At 28.9% G+C, this 22204-nt stretch overlaps 1 protein-coding gene across 6 annotated transcripts in view; it reads left to right on the forward strand.

Annotated features, from left to right (window-relative positions):
* Positions 1–15320, forward strand: part of LOC109601686 (puratrophin-1-like) — a 210924-nt gene extending 195604 nt beyond the window's left edge. For 4 of the 6 annotated variants that reach the window (XM_049962639.1, XM_049962642.1, XM_049962640.1 and 1 more), the window contains 15 exons: positions 3605–3722; positions 5247–5433; positions 7525–7766; positions 8351–8606; positions 10272–10403; positions 10756–11034; positions 11746–12362; positions 12534–12686; positions 12743–13082; positions 13141–13386; positions 13439–13585; positions 13641–13854; positions 13910–14026; positions 14284–14538; positions 14748–15320. In XM_049962639.1, the coding sequence (XP_049818596.1) occupies positions 3605–3722; positions 5247–5433; positions 7525–7766; positions 8351–8606; positions 10272–10403; positions 10756–11034; positions 11746–12362; positions 12534–12686; positions 12743–13082; positions 13141–13386; positions 13439–13585; positions 13641–13854; positions 13910–14026; positions 14284–14538; positions 14748–14818 (3374 nt within the window). In that variant the 3' untranslated portion in view covers positions 14819–15320. The remainder of the gene's footprint in view (positions 1–3604; positions 3723–5246; positions 5434–7524; positions 7767–8350; positions 8607–10271; positions 10404–10755; positions 11035–11745; positions 12363–12533; positions 12687–12742; positions 13083–13140; positions 13387–13438; positions 13586–13640; positions 13855–13909; positions 14027–14283; positions 14539–14747) is intronic. The other 2 variants (XM_049962641.1, XM_049962643.1) reach the window with 2 other exon arrangements.
* Positions 15321–22204: the final 6884 nt, after the last annotated feature.

The raw sequence follows: 22204 nt of genomic DNA on the forward strand, positions 1-22204 counted from the left end.
TTCATGAAGAACTTAAATTTTTATATATTATCTCAGAATTCTCAAAACTCCTTAATCTAAACAAAATAAATCTAAACAGAAACACAGAATAATTTAACATACAAAATTGCAATCTTGGATAAAATAAGAAAATACTTTACTCGTTTAGAAAATATAATAAATATAAATTCTCCAATCAACTAAAGGTCGTTAAATAAAACAAATTTGCTGTTAAACCCAGCTACCTTGTAAATGCTCACTCTAATGCACAAGTTACACAACTATCCATTTTCAATTATCATTTGTTTAACTTAGCCTTAACAAATCGAATAATTTATTTCATTAGAACGTTTCCGAATATCAATCAATGTAAGCGAGACACGTTATAATTGAGTTCCACGAGGGCCCGGGATCTCATTAGAATATTATCAAATGCAGATCGAGATTACTTTCACCGGCGTTTGAGAATCTCAATCGGTAAACATTATGTCAGAGTCTGCATAACATGCATAATAACCGGGATAGGCAGACCTCCCTTATGACAGCTCGGTGAATCGGACGTGGGTTGGTTCTACCAAGATCAACGGTATTCACTGCTGCAGTTATAATGGTAGTCCACAGGAATTCATGAAGAGGCGGAAAAGAGACCTTGATTAAAGGCAAATAAACCATAATTAAGTCGTTACTGCTACCGAACATGTTTTTATACACTTATCGAAAATATGTTTCTACCAAAATTATTCATTCTAATACAGAATAGAACATTTACCATTCCAAATAATCTATGATGTCTTCTATTTTTTATCGAACCACTTAAGTAAAAAAAATACTTTTTGTGTATCAAAAATAAGGTTAAATATTAAAGGGTGAATCTTCATATTTGGAAAAAAATAGATATTTAGATAAAAATTACTGTTTAAAAATTATGAAATACTTTTTATGACAAAAAATATAGTAAAATACCATATTTTTTTTTAAAAGATTTAGTTCAAATTCCATAAGAACTACTCTCAAAAAAAATAATCTTTTTTTTTACTTATAATCTACTCAGCAGTATTAATAGACACAAAAATATTTGCATTACACATATTTGTCTAAATTTGCTTAAATATAATTTTAAATAAAACCAAATGTCAAGTTTAATTTCATAAATAACTTCGTTGAATCCTTCTTTTGTGGGAGACTATTTATTACTTAGTTTAGTATACAAAATTTGTTAATAATTTAACAACATTCACTTTCTAATATAAATATCCCTATTAAAATTGGAATAGGGATAAATTTGAAACTGACCTGACCTTGTTTTCCCATCGCCTACGAAAGTGGTTGCACAATATAGACACAAGTATCCTATGGAGTTACAGACATTTTTACAATGTTAATAAATTGCACCCATGTGTGCTTCATCACCGAAACTATAAATATTTATACGTAATTTAAGACATATTGTGTATATATTTTATTATCTTTCTATTGTAGTTGATTAAAAAACAAAACATTAGTTTCCGATTAACTTCATTAGTAATGTATTTTAAATGATTATATATTGATTAGGTAGTAGATCACGAAAATGAAGCATAATATGCCATATGGTTTGACACCACGAACTTATGTTAATCTATGATCATAGGTCAGGTTACTTGTAAGTCGTGGGAAATTGATTAAAATTCATTATAAATAATTTAAATTAGCATTACACAATAAATAGTTGCGTGAAAGTAATTATATTTTATAGATATTTTAATACAGATCCACTCTGTCATTAATAATTAATTTTGTAAAACCAGCCTTCATATGTTTTACCGAGTGATTCCTCTGAGTGATTCCATAGAGATATGTTTTTGGAATTTTGAATTCTATGTAGGATTTTGGAATTGTACATTCTGAATCATTTCCTTATCTTCGTTTACTTTTGAGATGATTGAGATAATAAATATTTTCAGTTATAAATATATTGTTAACTAAAATACTGAAAAATACTGAAAATACTGAAAACTAGAAATTGATAACTAAAATACTGAAATACTGAAAAATACTGAAAACTAGAAATTGATAACTAAAATACTGTTGTGATGTGAAATTGAAAGTGAAATATTTATAAAAATATTCAGAATTCTACATTCATGTTTTAATATAAATATTTCTTTTGCCAAATAATTTAAATTTTGATGTATATTAGTTAGTTTCAATGAGCCTTATTAATTTGGCATATGGTACTATTCTAAGTACATATATTTTAATTTGTTTTTTGTTAAATTGTATATGTTCGTATCATAAAAGAATGTTATTACATGTTTAGTTAGTGATTTACTTAAGTGATTCAATAGAGGTTTGTTGGGGACCAAAATAGATTTTGGAATTTCTTCTTAAATATTATTTTTTAAAGTGAATTTTTATAAATATTATAGTATTTTGAATTTCATGTAGGGTTTTGGAATTGCTGCATTTTGAATAATTTCCTTATCTTCGTTTATTTTTGAGATGATTGAGGTAACAAATAATTTCAGTTCCAAATATATAATATTACACTATTTTTTTCATACTGTTATACAAAATATATCCACATAAAAGAGTTGTAACTGATAACTGCTAAAAACTGAAAGTAAAATATTTATAAAAACATCAAAATGTTATTACTTGTTTAGTTAGTGATTGAGTTAAGTGATTCAATAGAGGTTTGTCGAAGACTAAAATAGGTTTTAGAATTTTGGTTGCAGCTAAAATTTTTTCTAAAACATTGTTTTTTCAAGTGAACTCCTATAAATATTATAGTATTTTGAATTCCATGTAGGGTTTTGGAATTGTTGCATTTTGAGTCATTTCCTTATCTTCGTTTATTTTTGAGATGATTGAGATAATAAATATTTTCAGTTAAAAATATATAGTATTATGCTATTTTTTACATACTGTTATACAAAATATATCCACATATATACATCAATAAAAGTATTGAAATTGATAACTAAAATACTGTTAAAAATTGGAAGTAAAATATTTATAAAAATATTAAAAATTCTACATTTATATTTCAATATAAATATTCCAATTAATTTAAAATTTTGTTATATATTATTTAGTTTAAATGAGCCTTATTAATTTGGTATATGCTGTCATTTCAAATAAATATATATTAATTTGTTTGTTTATTAAAATGAATATGTACGTATCATAAAAATGTTATTACATGTTTAATTAGTTCGTAAATTATAGTATAATATAAGCTTTATCAAATTTTGCGATAAAATAAGATTCCAATAATACCAAGTTAATATTCAAATGCACATTTATGAATAATTTCTAATTATATAAATTAATTTAATTTATTCATATTATACAAAGGAAATAAATGAGATACAAAATAATACATCCTAAATATTAGTTAATATTCCATTATTTATAAACAAATAATTCCTAATATTTTTGCAATTTCATCAATTATTACCAATATCAATATTTATGTTTATTTGTAAGTATGACGTACATGTGAATATTTTAATATTACTTAAAAATGCTTTTATCATACAGATAAATATAGTTTAATTATTTACAAGATAATCGACCTGATAAGCAGTAGTTAATATAATTAAATATGAGCATTGTATTACTTTTTATTATTTTGTTCCAGGAACGGTTGATAATGAAGGAAGACCTGTTATACTATGCTATGCGGAATGTATAACAAGAGCCGGACTTAATAAATACGAAATTGCTAAACTACTTTTATATTATTCGACCATTCCTACGTAAGTATACAATACACATTTTTTAAAATATGCACCACGGATAAGTAGGTTAAGAAAACGGGGCAAACATTTTTAATATTTTGTTGGGTACCCTTTGTTCCTTATAATCGCCTATAAATGGCGAGGCATAAATTCAATGAGGTATCGGCAACAATCGTTTGAAATTACTTCAATTAATAACCACAATTCATGTAAATAAAATGGATTTTGGTATTTTAATCGAAACATTATATCATTTCATAAGTTGTCAATTGGACTTAGATACAGATTTTACAATGGCCAATCGAGATCTTCAAAATGATTACCTTTGACCACTTTTGAATAACGCATACTCCGGACCATTATCCTTCCTAAAAATCCATATAACTTATATATTGTCATTGCCAAATGTTCCATCACATCTTTCATGGTAGTTCTATATAGGAATCACTCCATGTTACACAGTTTTTATACTACCTCCACCATGTTTCACAGTTTTTATATTCTATCTGAGGTCAAAACTTTCATTTGAAGGACGACGATCGTTTCCTTTACCATCCAATCCTATTCTAGTATAAAGTTATCACTCCAAATTACTCTTTGCCCATATTCTAAAGGATAATTTACATATTTTTCTTCAAATTTTAGTCCTTAGATTCATTTTTGATACTAATGGTTTCAGTACGTCCTTACTGTTTTCGTCGACTCTTAAATTTCTATAAATATTACAAAATGGTTAATTTTAAATTGATATTTATGTTTGCTTCAGATACATTCTTCAATATTACAAACTTGAAAACTTTATAAATAAATGAATGTCATTGTATCAAAAAGCCTACTGACCATTCAAATAATGTCCGGCCCACTCATATTGATTAAAAATGTACTTCACGGTAACAGTTACTTCGTAGATAGCCCTTAATAGGTCACTTTATGCAACTCACTATCTATATAGTGTAGTTTTTCTGCATTTACCGTAAGTGACTGTCCATTTAATGACAGCAGTTCAGTAAGGCACTAGATAGATAGATAATCACATGTAAAATGCGGCAAACTACACTATTAGTGCATTAACATATTAGCGGTTCATATGTGGGTTTCAGCGACAAGCCCGACATTTACTTGTACCTGCCAATACATATTTACATACAATTCTTGTACAAATCAGTTTGGTCGACAAAGATCCTCATAGCCTCGAGATTTAATCGGCACGTTTCTTGTTATTATGCCATAAGGCTGTTTCAATCTTCATAATTGGGAAAGCTTAGTTGGAAAATTCATGTCACTTGACCACGATTTTTGTTCATTTACTCTGCCTTTCATACGTTTTCTGTAATTATTTATTTTACAAAATAATCTTATAATAAATACTTGGAACAGGAACTCCTGATATCTTATCGGCTTTCACATAGAAACCTAATATGTTGGATGTTTTCATTGTATGTATGGCATCAATTGTTTATTATTTATTTTAACTTGTACGCTGCGTATTTATACACAAACGTTGTCGATTTAATGAACTCTTATCTCTTATTATATTTGCAGGGTAGAATCAACTGAAAAAGGATTCATTATTTTATTGCTTGCTGAAAATGAAGCGGACCATAAAATCATTGAAATTTTAGATAAATCTGTTTCCTTAATATCAGCTTCGTTGACTGTGAGAAGATATTTGGTGTGGAGACCCGGCATCAATAAAGAACACGAAAAACATCTTCCTAGTAAAACTGAAGTAAGTAATTAATTTTTAAATAATGTGTTTTATATGTATTTAAAAAATAATTTAACTTTTCTAGGATACATTAATAGATTATATACATTATTCAATTGACCTTTTTAATATTAAGATTTTACCTACTGTTCCACCTGGTTTCCCAGTTTCAATCCTTTATCCAGACTGTCAACAAAAGGCAAAAACAATTTGACAATTGGCAAACGCCTAATTTTGTTGCACTCAACTTATATGTTCAAATTTCTAATGAAATTGATTACATGTAGCTCTTTCTAATGGTTTATTTTCAAAGAATTCAGTGTCACTATTATAAGTTTATTCAAATAAATCAAGAGACAAAACAAAATTGCTTTGTCCTGTGTATAATATTGAGACCACTTAATGTATCTGTACTTGTACCTGTAAAATACATTCACGTCTTACTTTTTTTCAATTTTAACATATTTTTTCAAAGATAGATTTATTACATGACCAGTTGAAAAAAAATTAAGTGAATCATGCATAATGATTAATAATTTAATTAATCAACTGCTACCGTAAAATGTAGAAACAACTAAAGTGAAATTCATTTTAGTGCTTTATCTTATGATGTTTTAGGTGTGAATATGTCACGGCAATTATATGAGAAATTTCAAGTCAGATATCACACTGTTTGACTTATTGCAACATGACATGTTATTTATAAGGTGTTTTGGCTATAAGTATCTTATCTGAACAAATGTGTTCCATTATAAGATTACATTATACATAATTTCTACAAGATTATTCAAAATATGCAAAAATATTTGAATTACATCAAAAATAACAATACCAGTGGTATATATAACAGGTGGGCTGTAAAGTTCGTAGGCTGACACATAAATAGCCCTACTAGTTTTAAATTGATATGATTTTCAGTTAAGCCCAATCTTCAAAAGACACGGGTATAAATTTGACAATTGTCGTACTATTAGTTTGTGAGTTCATTTTGAGTGAAGCAACTTTTGTTAGGTTATGCTGGCCTACGAACTTTTCAGCCCAACTGTTACATTTCTGGCCCATAAAAAATATGCATATTCATACTGCTGTAGAAAAATTAAAAATAATATTCTTACGAATTTATTTTGTTAAAAAAATTATCTTATTTTACAACATTACTGGAATATTAAATTAATAATACTATACTAATATGTTATATACTTATATTTGTACTCTTGAAACTCAAATTTTTGAAAGTTTGAGGTAAAGTTAATGAATCATGTTCGAAAATTACACCAGAATAATTGAGAAAAGTATCCACAAACATTTAATAGGTCAATGGATTTTTGGAAGTGAATAAAATTTGGGTATTAAGAGTATTAGTATAAAAATTGTATTACCTAAATTACTCAATTAAATTCTATCCACATAATTATGAATACGTATTTGGTATATACCCATTTGAGGGGCGTTCAATCCAGTAGGATAGTTAGAGTTTCTAAAAAAAAATTGCTAATAACAATGGTATATATAACAGGTGGGCTGAAAAGTTCGTAGGTTGGCACATAAATGGCCCTACAAGTGTTAAATACGTTTCAGTTAGCCCTAACATTTAATAGACACGTGTATAAATTTGACACCTGTCGTACTATTAGTTTGTGAGTTACAGCATTTTGAGTGGAGCAACTTTTGTTAGGTTATGCTAGCCTACGAACTTTTCAGCCCAACTAGTATTACATTTATGGCTCATTTGAAAACAGGACACCCACATAAAATTTGTATATTTTATCTACTTATAGAGTAAAGTATAAAGTTACCCTAAAATAACTGAGAAAAGTACTTATGAAACTATGAGAATAAGATAATTTGTGCTATCTTTTTGACAGTTTAATTTGTAGATAATATATTATATAATATATTATATAGAATGTAACATATAGAAGATATTTTAAATTAATTTAACCTAAAAAATTTAAATTATCTAATTCAAATATTTATTTATTTATCTATTTATTTATTTATTTACTAATTAATTATTTTTTATTTATTTATTTATTTATTAGTTATTTACATATTTATTTATTTATTTATTTATTTATTTATATTTCATGAACTGTATTTATTGTTTTCCAGATCATTTTCATACCAGACGAAAACGCTTTAGAAACGTTCTTGCCAATTGAACAAGCACCCGCCAGTTGTGGCGGCCCGTGTACACACGACCAACTGGAATGGGTTGAATTTTTCAAACAACTGGAACCGTTCATTGCCGACTGTAAAACGGCTGGCAGAAGTCTATTGTCGACGCTATCCCAATTGCGGAACGAGGAAATGCCCCATCAAATTACTAGAAAATTTCTCAGTCACCAGTGCAGGTATCTATTTTTATCATTATCATTATGTATCTTTTGATTTTTTTTAGATAAACCTTATCTTTATTAATCTCTCGAGAATCAGTGAGTTTCTGATTTTGCATTATCATATTCGTGTGAAAGTTAAATGTGATGTTTTAAAATGAAGAAGTAAGATTTACTTGTTTAATTGTTTTGTGTCGATTTTTCGAACGTATTCAATCATATTCCATTTGTAAACCCTTAGAAACTTATTTAGAATTGTAATTAAAACAATGTGTACTATGTACGAACTTTTTTGTTATTTATAAGGACATTATTGATAATCAATTTCTGGTAATTATTAAAACTTTAAAAGTTTCAATAATTTTCTCAGAAAACACTGCGAATTATGTCAATATTTACAGTAATTCTCCGATAATTATTGTATTCATTATATCATAAAAACTAAACATCCATTTTTAGGAAAAATATGAGGTACAGTTAATGAATTTAATTATAGTGCATTGCTAATTATAAATTAATTTATATGATGAACGTGCAAATATATTTATCATCATATACATATTTTTATATCTAAACTATTATTAACATATTTTTTATCTAAGGCAAATATCTAAGGCTCTGGAGTCTGAGAACGTCCAAATCCTAAAGCGAGAGGGAAAGAAGACTTTAAACAGCATTACCGAACGCAGCCAGTGGTTAGCGAACAGCAGGGATGTCAAAAGAGCCGTCAGCTTTGCCTTTGATTCCCACAACTCCGTGGAGAGGGTCACGAGAAGATTGGAACAGCTCAAACAGGAACGAATCGAACGGATGAAGGAATTGGCCCGATTCCGGACTTTGCAATCGGAAGCTGATGAGGTAATCTCACTGATATTTTTTTCTCTTATTATCACGGTTATCCTGTCTGCAACGCAATAAGGAAAACAAATATGAGTCATTGGTCACATACACAACAAAAAAGAACTACAAATTAGTGAAACGAGACCATCTACTTACTATAAATGGTTACACATATCTTTTAAGTTAGATGTTTCTAATAGAACCGTGTAAACATGTCGTTTCACATTATCCATCTATTTGAAATATTTGCCACGAATTCTATATCCTAATTTAATATTTAATGTATAATGGAATGTAGCTTAGATTCTAATATCAAAGCTGAGTGAATATTTCAACAATAATGCTTATTTATAGTTTGTTGTTGTATTATTTTCATAGAAATTTACGTTGAAACAATTTCAATGTTATCGCAATATATATTTAAAATACTTAGCAATTTAGTGATAGCTAATAATTTGCAGAGCCGTAATAGCAAAAATAACCTGAGATTTTTCAACGGCGTATGATTATAAGTTTAAAAAACGATTATAAAATTTACTGGATTCTTCTCCTCCCACCATTTTAGAGTTAATAACAATGCCTAATATTTAACATTATAAAAAACTAATTCTGGCTGGGTTCCTTAAATTTATTTATGTATAATGGAAACTATTTTTTGTTACATACATAGGTTTGTCCTTTTAGAATAAATCATTTCAGTTGTACAAAAAATGATAATTCAAATAAGGACATCGCAGTCCTGATCTGTAAGTATGATTAATTGCCGTGCTGATGATCCACTGTTAATCAGTACATTCATGGTAACAGCAAGCAAAGTGTACGTGCAGAGTGCAAATAAGAGCATAAGTGAACATAAATATACTTTACCTCGATGTTTAACCGGTAACCATATTTATACCAAACGTAAGTCACCTGTAAATAAAATGAAAGTAAAACATAATGTGAAAGGCTGTCACAGATAATAAAATAATTAACACAAGTTTAATCCAATTTATCTCAATTTCATCTTGTTGGACGAAGTGCGGCTCTTCGTTATTTATATTAAATATGGCAACATTTTGATATGCCTCTCGAGCCGTCGTGCAGGTCAGAACGTGGTTATTATGTTTCGATATATAATTACATGAAATGAAAACTTAATTTCAACGACGTTTAAAATTGATTGGCGTGAAAATGGTGCATTAAATTTAATTAAGATCTTCTCAATCGTTTCGTTCCTTCGTTCATGACGAATTTTACGTTCATCGAATCGTTGGAAGTTCCGGTTTATCGCTTTTCGTTTCAGTCCTGTCGTATGTGGCTCAAATTAATACACAAATTTAATATTTAAAAGTCACTGTTAATTGAAATTCCCACGGGTTTTATTCCCAAAACAATATAAAAATGTAATAATTTTAAACCTACACAAGTGTATTATAATTTTGTGTAATTTGATATTATTGCTGTTTCATATTAATCAGTTTGAAAGACGTATTTTATGAGGAATAGAAACTTTCAACACATTTACGAAGTCAGTGGGTTTCAAGTTTAAGAAATACTTTTACCTATGACAATTAGATATTTAAATTTATGAAAAATTAATTAATATTTACCATTTATTTACTTAATTATTAGTCACTCACAACTAACTTCTAACTTAGATCAGTTTACGTTTATTTAAAATCGTTTATTGGTTTATTTCAGCTTTATAATTGGATCTCCCAGACTGGAGAAGAAACCTTGACTGACCTAATTTCTCGTCTTCGATCTACTGTGAACGCAGCTGGTGCAAAGGCCGTCGCTAATGATTTTGAAAAGTTCTTCTATTTTGCTTGGGTAGGTTAATGATTTTAACCTGATACTGGTTTACCATAAGAATTGTCATAAATGGTCTACATTAAACTATTGTTCACAATTAATGTACTCAAACACAATTGCAGTGAAATTATTTACAAAAAATGATGTAAAAGCGTAAAGATTTATGTATTATTTATGAAATTATCTAATTTTTCTTAGATAATTTTATAAAATAAATATGGTCATATACAGTTGAGGATGTAACTATATTTTACTTTCACTTTCTTGTCATTATTTCTTTTGAAAACTGGTTTCAAAACTAAAAACCTTAGTTAAATTAATTAGAAAAGTTTTATTTTTTGATTAATTTAATAAAATTGTCTTTTAACAGAGGCAACATGAGAAATGCGAAGACCTTATCAAAGAATTCAAAAGCATAAAAGTTCCAAAGGGCCAAAATCTATCTGAAAACTCCCAGAACTTAGAAACACAAATGACATCATTCAAGGAAAAGCTAGAGGACACCAGAGAACGAATAGAAGACACATCCAGATGTTTCCTGTTGTTGGAATCGTGTCACGACATTTTGGAAGACGATAACAAAGAACAGGAGGAATTTATTAAAATTGCTATGAAGTCGAAAAATGAAAAATTACTGCAAATTTGCAAGGCAAGTTTCAAATTCTTTAATTTTATGGTTTACAGTCACTTTAAATACCAACTTATTACAGATGTCGACTAATATTGTTAATCAAAATTTAAACGTTTGTGTGTGTACAAAGTTTAATAATAAAGTTCCTGAACAATGGTAAGACTTTAGTGTTGGTTTGAATGTGACTTGCTTTTGCTATTAGTCAGGATTTAAATGATTCATGTTTTACAAACACATGTGCTGATGATTTGATAAAATAATATTCCGGCTCTCATCAAATATTCTATCAGTAATTATTCTATCCGACTTAGGGAGTAGATAATTTAAATTATTTTAAAAATAAAACAAAGGGCATTACATTGCAACACACATATGATCAACTAAATAATGTAATTTTCTGCATAAATTAAACAAAATTGCATCAACAACGAAACACAAGTAAAATAAATCAATATTCTGAAATAAAACATTGAAAATATTTGAAATACATACAATATTGAATAATTAAAACAACACACAAAATGACAATAATTAGGTGACAAATGAAACGTCAAATTTGTTTTATTTTAGTCTTTGTTAAATACTTCTACGCCTTAATTACTCATAAACAAATTTTAACGCACTAATTATTCGCACTATTATTTGGCTTATTTCGTGGAACTTTATTTAAACTTTGTGTTACTTAATTCATTAAAAAAAAACAGTTTATTATAAACATTTATTTTGCAGTCGGTTCAAAAGAACGAGGAGGCTGACCCCAACCAACCCCCCGACAAATGCAGCAAAGCACCACCCTATTCAAAAGATGAACTAAGTGCGACCAGCACCCCGATAAAATCGCAAAACACCTCGATCAGAAGGCGGTCAGTGAGTTCGGTTGCTTTCATCTACCACTGCAACCATCACGCAGCCGGAGAAGTGTGTAATTGTTACGAATCCGACGCAGAAAACTCCGTGTCGTACCATCTCAAGAAGAAATATATTGCGTTGCAGAACTGTGGTTGTGATGTGAATAGTGGTAAAGACACTTTAGAAAGAAAGAATAGCGGAGCTTTGGATGGCATAAAAGAAGAACGCGAGAGTATCGAAAATTTGTTTGAGAAAATTGAAACGGATCATAACGATTGTAGACGCTGTGATAGCGGGTTGTCCACAGCAGACAATTCGGTGGGTGAGGAGAGTGTTTATAATAAGAAAAAATTGCAGAGGACTTGCTCGTGTCAGCATTATAGGGAGAGCTGTACGTTGTGCAGTACAGGTAGCTCCAGTGTTGGTTCAAATCAAGATCAAATGGACAATCAACAAGATAGTATTATTGAGGAGGGAAGTGACGGCTTTATTAAAAGGTATATTTCATAGTGAAAAGTTTGCCCAAACATATTGAATGCGGCAAACTTAGTTTTCACCATTTTTAAGAGTTTTTAGAAATTATATAAATTAACTAAACAGAAAAAAATTGTAATTATATTGTAATGTAATATATTAATTGCAATTACATAATATATGTACATTTGTAGCAACAGTAGTGACGACATCGAAGACGACAACTATTCCGAAGAAAGAAGAAAAGTGCCTCCTATATCAGCCAATAGTCATTTACATTGTCACAACTCTACTTTCGATTTGCCTTCAGATGCCTTATATAACAATATGGATCCAAAGACTCAAAAGTACGTAATTACTCAACAGAAGGAACAAATTAATCTATAAAATAAATTAATTCCAGAACACTTAAATTTATTATAAAAGAGATGATAGAAACTGAACGAGATTATGTTAAATCCTTAGACTATATCATTGTAAATTATATACCCGAATTACAACGAGAAGATATTCCCCAAGCGCTTAGAGGCCAGAGAAATACAGTTTTCGGCAACGTAGAGAAAATCTACGAATTCCACAGTCAGTACTTTTTACATGAACTTGAACAGTGCGAAAATAATCCTCTATTGGTTGGTGATATATTTTTAAGACACAAGAAACGGTTTTATTTGTATGCCTTATACAATAAAAATAAACCGAAGTCTGATTCTTTAATGTCAGAGTACGGATCTTTATTTTTTAAGGTAAGATTTTTTAAAACAAAACGAAACTTCATAAATGGTTTCATAAATTTTCTCGTAGAGTAAACAAATAGAATTGGGTGACAAAATGGATCTGGCGAGTTATTTGCTCAAACCTGTTCAGAGAATGGGGAAGTACGCCTTACTGTTGCAACAAATGATGAAAGCTTGTCCTGATTCTTCGGTCAGTTACGGAGAACGAAGCATCCTTGGACTGGACGATTTAAAATCAGCGGAGGAAATGGTTCGGTTTCAACTAAGGCATGGCAACGATTTATTAGCTATGGATTCCATTAGGGAGTGTGATGTATGACAAATTAATAACGTATTTAGGAAAATAAACTATTGGATTTTTTTAGGTAAATCTCAAAGAACAAGGTCGATTGTTAAGGCAAAATGAATTTTTGGTATGGGAAGGAAGAAGTGGAAAGAAATCTCTTAGACAAGTATTTTTATTTGAGGATTTAATACTATTCAGTAAGGCTAGAAGGTTCCCGGATAGAAAGGTACACATTATAACAACAAAATGTATCTAAGATTAATTTGTTTATGTATTTCTAGAATCTAGATTTATATATTTACAAGAATAGTATTAAAATGACAGACATAGGATTAACAGCTAAAATAGGTGATAGTCCAACTAAATTCGAAATATGGTTTAGAAAACGAAAGCCCAATGATACTTACACTCTCCAATCTATGTCAGAAGATATAAAAAAGTTATGGACTGAAGAATTATCTCAACTCCTATGGACACAAGCTATTAAAAATAGAGGTAAGACTTTTGCCCTCTAATATATGTGTGATATATCTAAACATGTATATTTCAGCTATTAGAATGGCAGAAATGTCATCAATGGGAATTGGTAATAAGCCTTGCTTAGATATTAAACCTAGCGAGGACCAAATTAGCGATAGGTCAATAAGCTTCGCCCAACTTAACAAAAGTGAGTACCTAAGAAAACCTTCAGTTTCAATTGTGTGGAATAAAAATGTATAAATAATCGCTGCTTACATATACAACTAGTACAATTAAAGTGTACTAGTATTAATTCAGAAAAGATTTCTATCCCCAACATGAGTTTATTTATACGTTGGTCGTTGATCACAATGCGTTAATATATGGTTCTTAGGATCTATTTAGCTTTGCATTTGATAAAAAAGTATTCCGTGTGAAAGATTTCTTTCGTTTTATGCTTTACAGCATGTACTCATTTTCCAGCGGCACCAAAATTTAGAAACACAATTGCAGGACCTGTTGTGGACCTATGTCGCAATACCAGCAAACGACCTCACTCCGTAATTTCAATGTCGAGCGTTTCTTCAGGCAGCACAAGTTCGGCAGGTTCAGCTGGGACTCCGACCGGTCCATTAAATTCAAGCCTCAGCTTTGAGTCCGGTTGCGAGAGCCCCAAAGCCTATCATAGATCTGCCACATTAAATAGCCAATGTTCAATGGGTAAGTTAAATTATAAAACGAATTAAGTATTTAATAATTAAACATATAAGGCATTATATAGTAATCAACATCCTCGAGTGGTTGATAGGTGACGCGACTATAGGCAACCCAGATAACACGTTGTTCCTATATCAAACATAACAAGTATCAATTGAAATACAAAATACATTGTTATTCTTTATTAATAATTGAATTTACTTTTGTTTCAGAAAGTGGAATTATTGCTGATATGTCAGTAGGTTCAGATGAGTGTTCAGAGCAAGCACAAACTGGCCTTTAGAAAATCAAATTATTATTTTTATTAGATTTTGACTGTTTTAAGTCAATACACACCATGTGCCAGATATCTACCAATTAGTTTAAGTTATATATTTTATTATATTTTTAAAAATAAGTTTCGTATTTAAAGAAAACAAAGCTAGAATATTACAGAGTTTGTAGATATATTATTGACTACTCATAATTTATTTTGTTTTACTATGTTTCATTATTTAAAATTGTTAGTTTTTTTCGCTTTAACAATAATAAAACGATGTTTTAGTCAATTTTTGTACCTTGAAATTATTTTATAATTTGTACTTAAATTCATATTAACACCGATTTGTTCATGAAATAGACGTCAGGGAATTAAATACACTCATATATTTGTAAAATGTCTGTACCTTTAATAACCAGCATCAAACACTAATACTTTATTGTCTATCAGTATAATAAAATTGTAAACGCATTAATGATTTTAATAATTCACTATAGTCATATACAAATATACAAAAACTCTTATAGATTTGTGTTTTATTGATGACCCACCTTATTTCCTTTACTGTTTATTTCAGACAGCGTATTATATATTTATGTTAGAAAAACACAAGACGAATTGAATAATTTTATGTCTTTCTTTCCTGATGCAAATTGGATAATTAAACCACTTCACATAAATAAAAAACATCAATAACAAATTTTTAATTTGAAAGGAATAACAATAACGCTTTAAGAAGCGTTTTTTAATCTTAAACATTAATGTGCTTAACATAACATTTTTATTTTTAATAAATAAATATGAAGCAACAATAAAAACATAGCTATATTTTATTATATATAAAAATGTTAGAAAAAATGTCAAAGGGAATCATGATGTTACAGTTATTTTTTATAAATTATCCAATGTTCTTCATTTAATATTTTCTCTATATTTTTGAGCTCAACATTTTATTCGTTGATTTGAAATTTGTTTTTCATGAAAAAATCAAATTATGAATTTTATTTATTCTATTTATACATTGGAACCAGATTTTTAAATTGAGTTTTAATTCGATCTATTTTTAACGAATTTGTTTATGTACTGAAAATATCTATTTTTAAAATAGGGTATATGTTAAAATGATACGAATTAATTTTTATCTCGTGGCCACGTAAAGAGAAAAATATGAAATAATTAAATAAAATTTTCCTGTTAGGTATTTCTAAATCGATTTCCTTGGGTTGTTTAAAATAAAATTACTTAGTGTGATATAAAAAACTACTTTCAACTTGTTGTTGAAATGATGAGAAAAATTGCATAAGGTCCTTTTACTTGCTTAGTCAGTAAAGTCGGCGACGGATCTGTCAGCGACAGCGTTCCTGATTCACATTCCACAATCGACAAAACAGCAATTTAAATATACCACTCGGAAATATTTATTTTTTTTTTTTTTTTTCATTTTATTCTTTACACGAATTAATTACAGTTATAAAAATAATAGTTTAAATAATCAAATTAATCTTTTTATACAAAAAAAAAAAAATAAGTTTGTTAACTCATGTCTACTGGTTGACTTTTTTATTCATATAACATCCAATCAGTTACTGTTATACACTGAATGTATCCATAATAAATATTTCAATATACTCTTATTTTTCTCTTATATACATACATATACAGAATTTTATTTAATTTTCTACAGTAATAAGACGGACTACAAGAAATAGTACCTACTACACATTTATTATACCGATTGGAAAGCCTTTGTTTCTAATACATTTTGAGAGAGAAATCATGCACGACAGAAACAGTAAAAGAATCCTAATACGAAACAAATTTGCAGACTTGTACTGTCTCTGTCGATCATAATGTCTCTCTCAATATTCAGTCGGATAAAACCGATCGTATATCAGTAGTATACAATTAAAAATAATATATAATATAATAATATAAGAAAGAACTTTTCAATAAAATATTCTAAAAACACGTTTATTCCTAGTAAGGGTCCAATTTTTTTCAAATGCAAATGGGATCAAATGTTTTGAATTATCAATATATTTTTCGAATAAGTGTACTTCGTTCTTGAATTATTTAATGAATCGAAGTTGAAATATCCTCTAACATCTCGCGGAACGTTTTAGGTGGGCCACCCAGTATATATAATGTTTTATAAAACTTATTTAAAACAAGATTTTTTCCTACTTTTTATCATTGGGTGTACTTCATAGATAATTGTTGTACTTATTGCATACCCTTCGAAATGAACTTAACCTAGAATTCTGCCGGTAGCGTCCCCTTAGTTTTTCTAGTTTTCGCTTAATTTAAAGCACATAATTAATCGATTAAAATTGATTTAAGCATATACAATAGACATTATAGTAAGGTAAGAAATAGTTACTTACAATTAATTTATTTAGAGGCGTTTCACAATCGCCAATTCAAAATATTAACGACACGCTGCATCAGATGCCATAAAGCGGAGTATAAGCTGAGGTGTATATTATAGAATAGTAAAATCAACATTAATTATTTATAAAAATTCCAGATCATCGAAATATATGTAAAATAAATGTTACTTATTTCATATAAATTGTTCAGTTCGGTCACGTGACACGCACGCAGTCGTACTCAAGAGAAATTTATACTTACGGACAAATATTCCATTATATTGATATTAGTGAGAAAATATGAAGAAATTAATATAAAAAATTAACAGTAATAAACATAAATTAATAAAATGTGATATAATTTTATAAACGTAAACATTAAAGGAAAATGTTTTACATAACATTTAAAATAATTATATTCTTCCTACAATTGTTGTACCTAAATTAAAACAATTTCTACTTTAAATTTTAAATAAATAGCACACAAAAATATATGTTAGAATGAAAATTTTGTAATATAATGTGTCAATAAATTTTATAAAAAAACTAGTTTGTATATATTTTCTTTTTACCATAGAATACATAGGACTATTTGTCCGACATTGTATAACAAGTTAGAGTACTTTTAAACAACCCTGAGAGTTAACTCTCTCTATTGAAAACTGTGGTTCAGAAGAAGCCTAATTTTAAATTCTAATCCGCAGTACTTTTTTTATCAAAGACACAGTAGTGTCCAATTTCAATAATAACAAATTTCATGTAAACGATGTTTCATATAAAGCCACATAAACAGATGTTACCACTCGCTCTAGAAAGAGACGGGTACGTATTGCGTTGCCTTTGAATGCATGAACAGGGTAAAATTTAAAATAGAATGTGTATTTTCCAGTTCATATTGGTCTTTTGAGGAAACACTCAACATTTGTGTTACTTAACTATGCATTAAAATATCCTTGCCGCTGTATGCTCCAAAGATCCTCGCAAATGCGAATAACTGAATATTTTTTATTCCTTCAGTTAATTAAATTGGCTGCAAAACGTAGGTCCTTACCCACTTTTCACCACCATAACAGAATTATTTCCACGCAAAATAATATGAAACATTCAACAAGTGTATTAAAAAAAACTTGTAGTTAAAGTACCCGTTCCCTTTTTTTGCATGGATTCCCACTTTATACGTTCCATTTTGAAATTATTGTTTTTAGACTCCTAATACATTTTAAATTATTGGTTTCAATACTGAGATGAAGGAAATAAGCCGCAGTTGCTGCAACTTTGAGAATTCAATTTCTAAGTAAAACAATAGAATAACCCAAAATGTATGGAGGCTTTGTAGCAATCGGTGGCCGTTCAATTTGTTTAATAAATAAAACATTCAACAAGTATATTAGAAAAAAAAACTAAAGGTAACTATTTTTTATGTATATTGCCATTTTAATTTTAGACTGCCATTACATTTTAAATTATTGGTTTCAATATTGAGAGAACGGAAATATGGATGAATGAGCATATTGTACCGAATAATATACGTGATTGAGTTTATACAAAATTAACTGTAGTTACATACGTGTAGGTGATTTAGGATGATCGGGGTCATCGATTTATCTATTACAGTTAAATTACTTATTGCTTCCAAAACGACACACCAGCATTGTAAAAATAAATGAGAACGGGTGACATTTTATATAAGGAAACTAGGAAACTCATTTAAATTCTCTGTATTTATAAATTCATATTTCGGAAACCTTTATGATTGTGTGTTTGCCCCAGTGTTTTCTTTATCAGTTAGATTAAACAGTGAAATTAATCAAAGTGGGAATTAAGTTTAGAAACAGGGGTTTAAGTACATTGTGTACAACCCCAAAACGTGCCAAGTCTTCTGTTGTTTGAATTTAACAATTCATTATTGTACCCGGCAACGATAGATAAGAATATTTGAATTGCGTATGCCTTTTTAAAATGATGAAGTGTCCTAATTGTATAATTTAATGATTAATTTAATACTAATTTTGGACGTTCAAGTATTTGAAATTAATTAATTGTGATGAAAAATTAAACTGCCCTTGAAAGTTTATCTTCTTAAAGCCATTTCGTTCTGAAATACATTCTATCTAGTTGATGAATCCAATGTTTATATTTATTTCTGAAGCTTCCCAAAATTTTCTTCAATCAGACTTTACTCTGTTGTCTTTATTGTCACAGAATTATATCTGTCACAATGGGGAAGACTCTTAAAACTATACATTTTTTATTAGTTTTATTTATGTAAACGTCTACATCTTAGAAGATAAAAAGTGACATTTCTTTACATGATTATTTCTACTATCCATATTATTGTCAGTTATGCAGTATGTTTGATAAAAACAATACATCAATATAATTGTTTATTAGTGGGTTTAGTTAGGCATTTATTAATATTTGAAAAGTATTCAAACATATGATTCTAGAGAATGTCACGATAAACAAAATGATAGATTATCCCGTCTAACTTAACCAGTGGGCCCATGCCAAACTCAGAAAAGCATACCAAACCATAACGTCTCCTCCACCATGCTTCACAGTGGGTTTAGTGTACTTGGGATTATACTTTTCATTAATTGGTCCTCTCAACTATGAAATACCATCAGATTTGAATAATTAGAGCCGACTTTCATCAGAAAACAAAATTGTTTTCCATTGCCCATCTGTAGAGTTCACATGTTCTCTTGCAAATAGTAGTTTCGGGTCTCTATAGTTTGTAGAAATGAAGGACTTCTTTGTTGGTTTTCTATCAAAGAGATCAGCTCTTTTTAGTCTTCGTTTTATTATATTCACCAACATACAGAGTTCGTTTATTTTTTGATTTATGCGGGATGTGCTGATAAAAGTTTCGTGAACAACAAGCGTTTTTGTTCTTCTGTCCACAGCACTGTTAGTCTTGCGTTTTCTACCTCTTTTGGGAACTCCTTCCAGTCTATTCCTTCTGTTAAAATTGGAAATCGTCCTTGAAATGATCGATTTGTTTAAATTTAAATCTACAGCAATTTTACTCTGTTTTACACCATTTTGGAACTTTTCTACAATTTGTTGTTTAATTTGTATCGTTAAATGGACACTTCTAGGCATTTTTAGCTTTAAGGAGCAATGTCGGGCACAGAAACAAATTATAAAATCAATTGTATTGAATATAGGGTTTGGTTAGTATACTTATGAACCCTGTCCGAAATAAAATGTTGTATAAAAACTACGTAAATAAAGATCCGTATATAAATTGAGGTACGAAATGTTTAGACACTTATTAATTATAAAATTAATTTAAATTAAAAAGAATTGATCTTTAATAAAATGTTTTTTATGTGTTACTCTATGAGCCATATGTATATATTAATATGTTAATCAATTAGTGTTTGATCTGAGATTAAAGCAGCGTTTCATACTCATATCTGCGTTATTCTTTAGTTTACATATACGTTACTTCACTATAATTAGTATGCTTTTAATAAATTGGGTATGTCTTTTTGAAATGATGAAGTGCCCTAATTGTATAATTTCATCATTAATTTAATTCATTAGTTTTGTTGGGTTCAGTATTTGAATTTAAATTAAATTTATTAAACGTGCTGAAAAATTAATTTGTCCCTGAAACATTATCTTCTTAGAACAATTTTGTTGGATTTATTTGTGAATCTTCACCAGATTTCCAAATTTTCTTCTGATGTCTTTACATTCTTATCTTTAATTCTCTTCATCTGAATTTAAGACATATTGTCAAAATTTAGTCTTATGCTTTATACTTTATCATTTAATTTTCTATTCAATTTTTTCCACCACCAGTTTTCGGTTTTTTATTCTCCCTTTGTGCAACTTCTTTCCCCCTCTGTTAATTGGGACACGTATCGACGGCAATAACTGAACGGGGCTCAGAAATTTCAAATACATTTTTATTGGTGGTGTAACTATCTTCACTTTTTTCATATAAACCCTACATCTTGACTGAAGATAAAAATTGACACTTCTTTCGAATGAACCAGAATTTATTAGTTTCTAAATAACTTGTTCAATTTTTTTCCGTCAATTATGTTATCCAGATTCACTAAACGTTCTTCATATAACATTCTTCATACTGTAATTATCTTCAGTCTCTTTAAGATTGTAGGAAAGAGTTCAAAAGCCTTAATATTGTGTTCCCATAATATTTCCACTGTGTGCTCATTAGTGCTCATTAAAAATTATCAATTATGTTTTCAATAAAAGTATTCACTGACGGAAAAATTAATTGCAAGTATATAAACAATTAATATTTGATTTGCGCATAATCACTTCTGCAACATTTTTAGTTAGTGTATACTGTAATTAGTATGCTTTTAATTACTAGCTCATTATAATGATTTGTTCAGGTGTATACGTTCAATTTTGATATATTGGCAAACTAAAATTAAATATAAATAATAAATAGAGAAACTAATACATACAAGACTTTGTAATATTGGACTTCTAATTCAAGTTTTCGTACTTAAGTTTGATTTATTTAACGTAAAGCTCACTTTAAAATATAATAAGTGATAACTAATTTATATATAAAATTTGATTTTCATGCTATCTATATTGTGCATTAAAACTTTGTGCAGGAAGTGAAATTTGATGCCCCGCAAAACATGCAGTGCATTAAATTCGTTTTCAGATGACAAACTTCTACGTGGAAGCGCATGACGCCGACGAAAGCACATTGTTATTACGTTATTAATCATATTTCCATGGAGCCTGTAAAACCGAATTAAGAATCAGTTTGTTTTTGAAGCTCGCCTCGCGGAATAGCAAAACACAAATTAACGCCGAACTAAAATTCTGGTTTTCTGTCGAAAATCAACGTTAAATTAAATCCCCCTACATGTTTTCTAGACACTATAAATTAACAAACTTTGTACGTATGGAAGTTAGTTCATGAATTTAAACAATTACGGGCACAGCTGTGAAAAATACTGATCCGCAAAGTTTGGACAAATTGCCTTAATGAATAGAAGTCAATCATTCGCGTTTTCCGCATTTTCCTACGCATCTGTCG

Source organism: Aethina tumida, chromosome 2 (assembly GCF_024364675.1).
Source record: "Aethina tumida isolate Nest 87 chromosome 2, icAetTumi1.1, whole genome shotgun sequence".
Lineage (NCBI taxonomy): Eukaryota > Metazoa > Arthropoda > Insecta > Coleoptera > Nitidulidae > Aethina > Aethina tumida.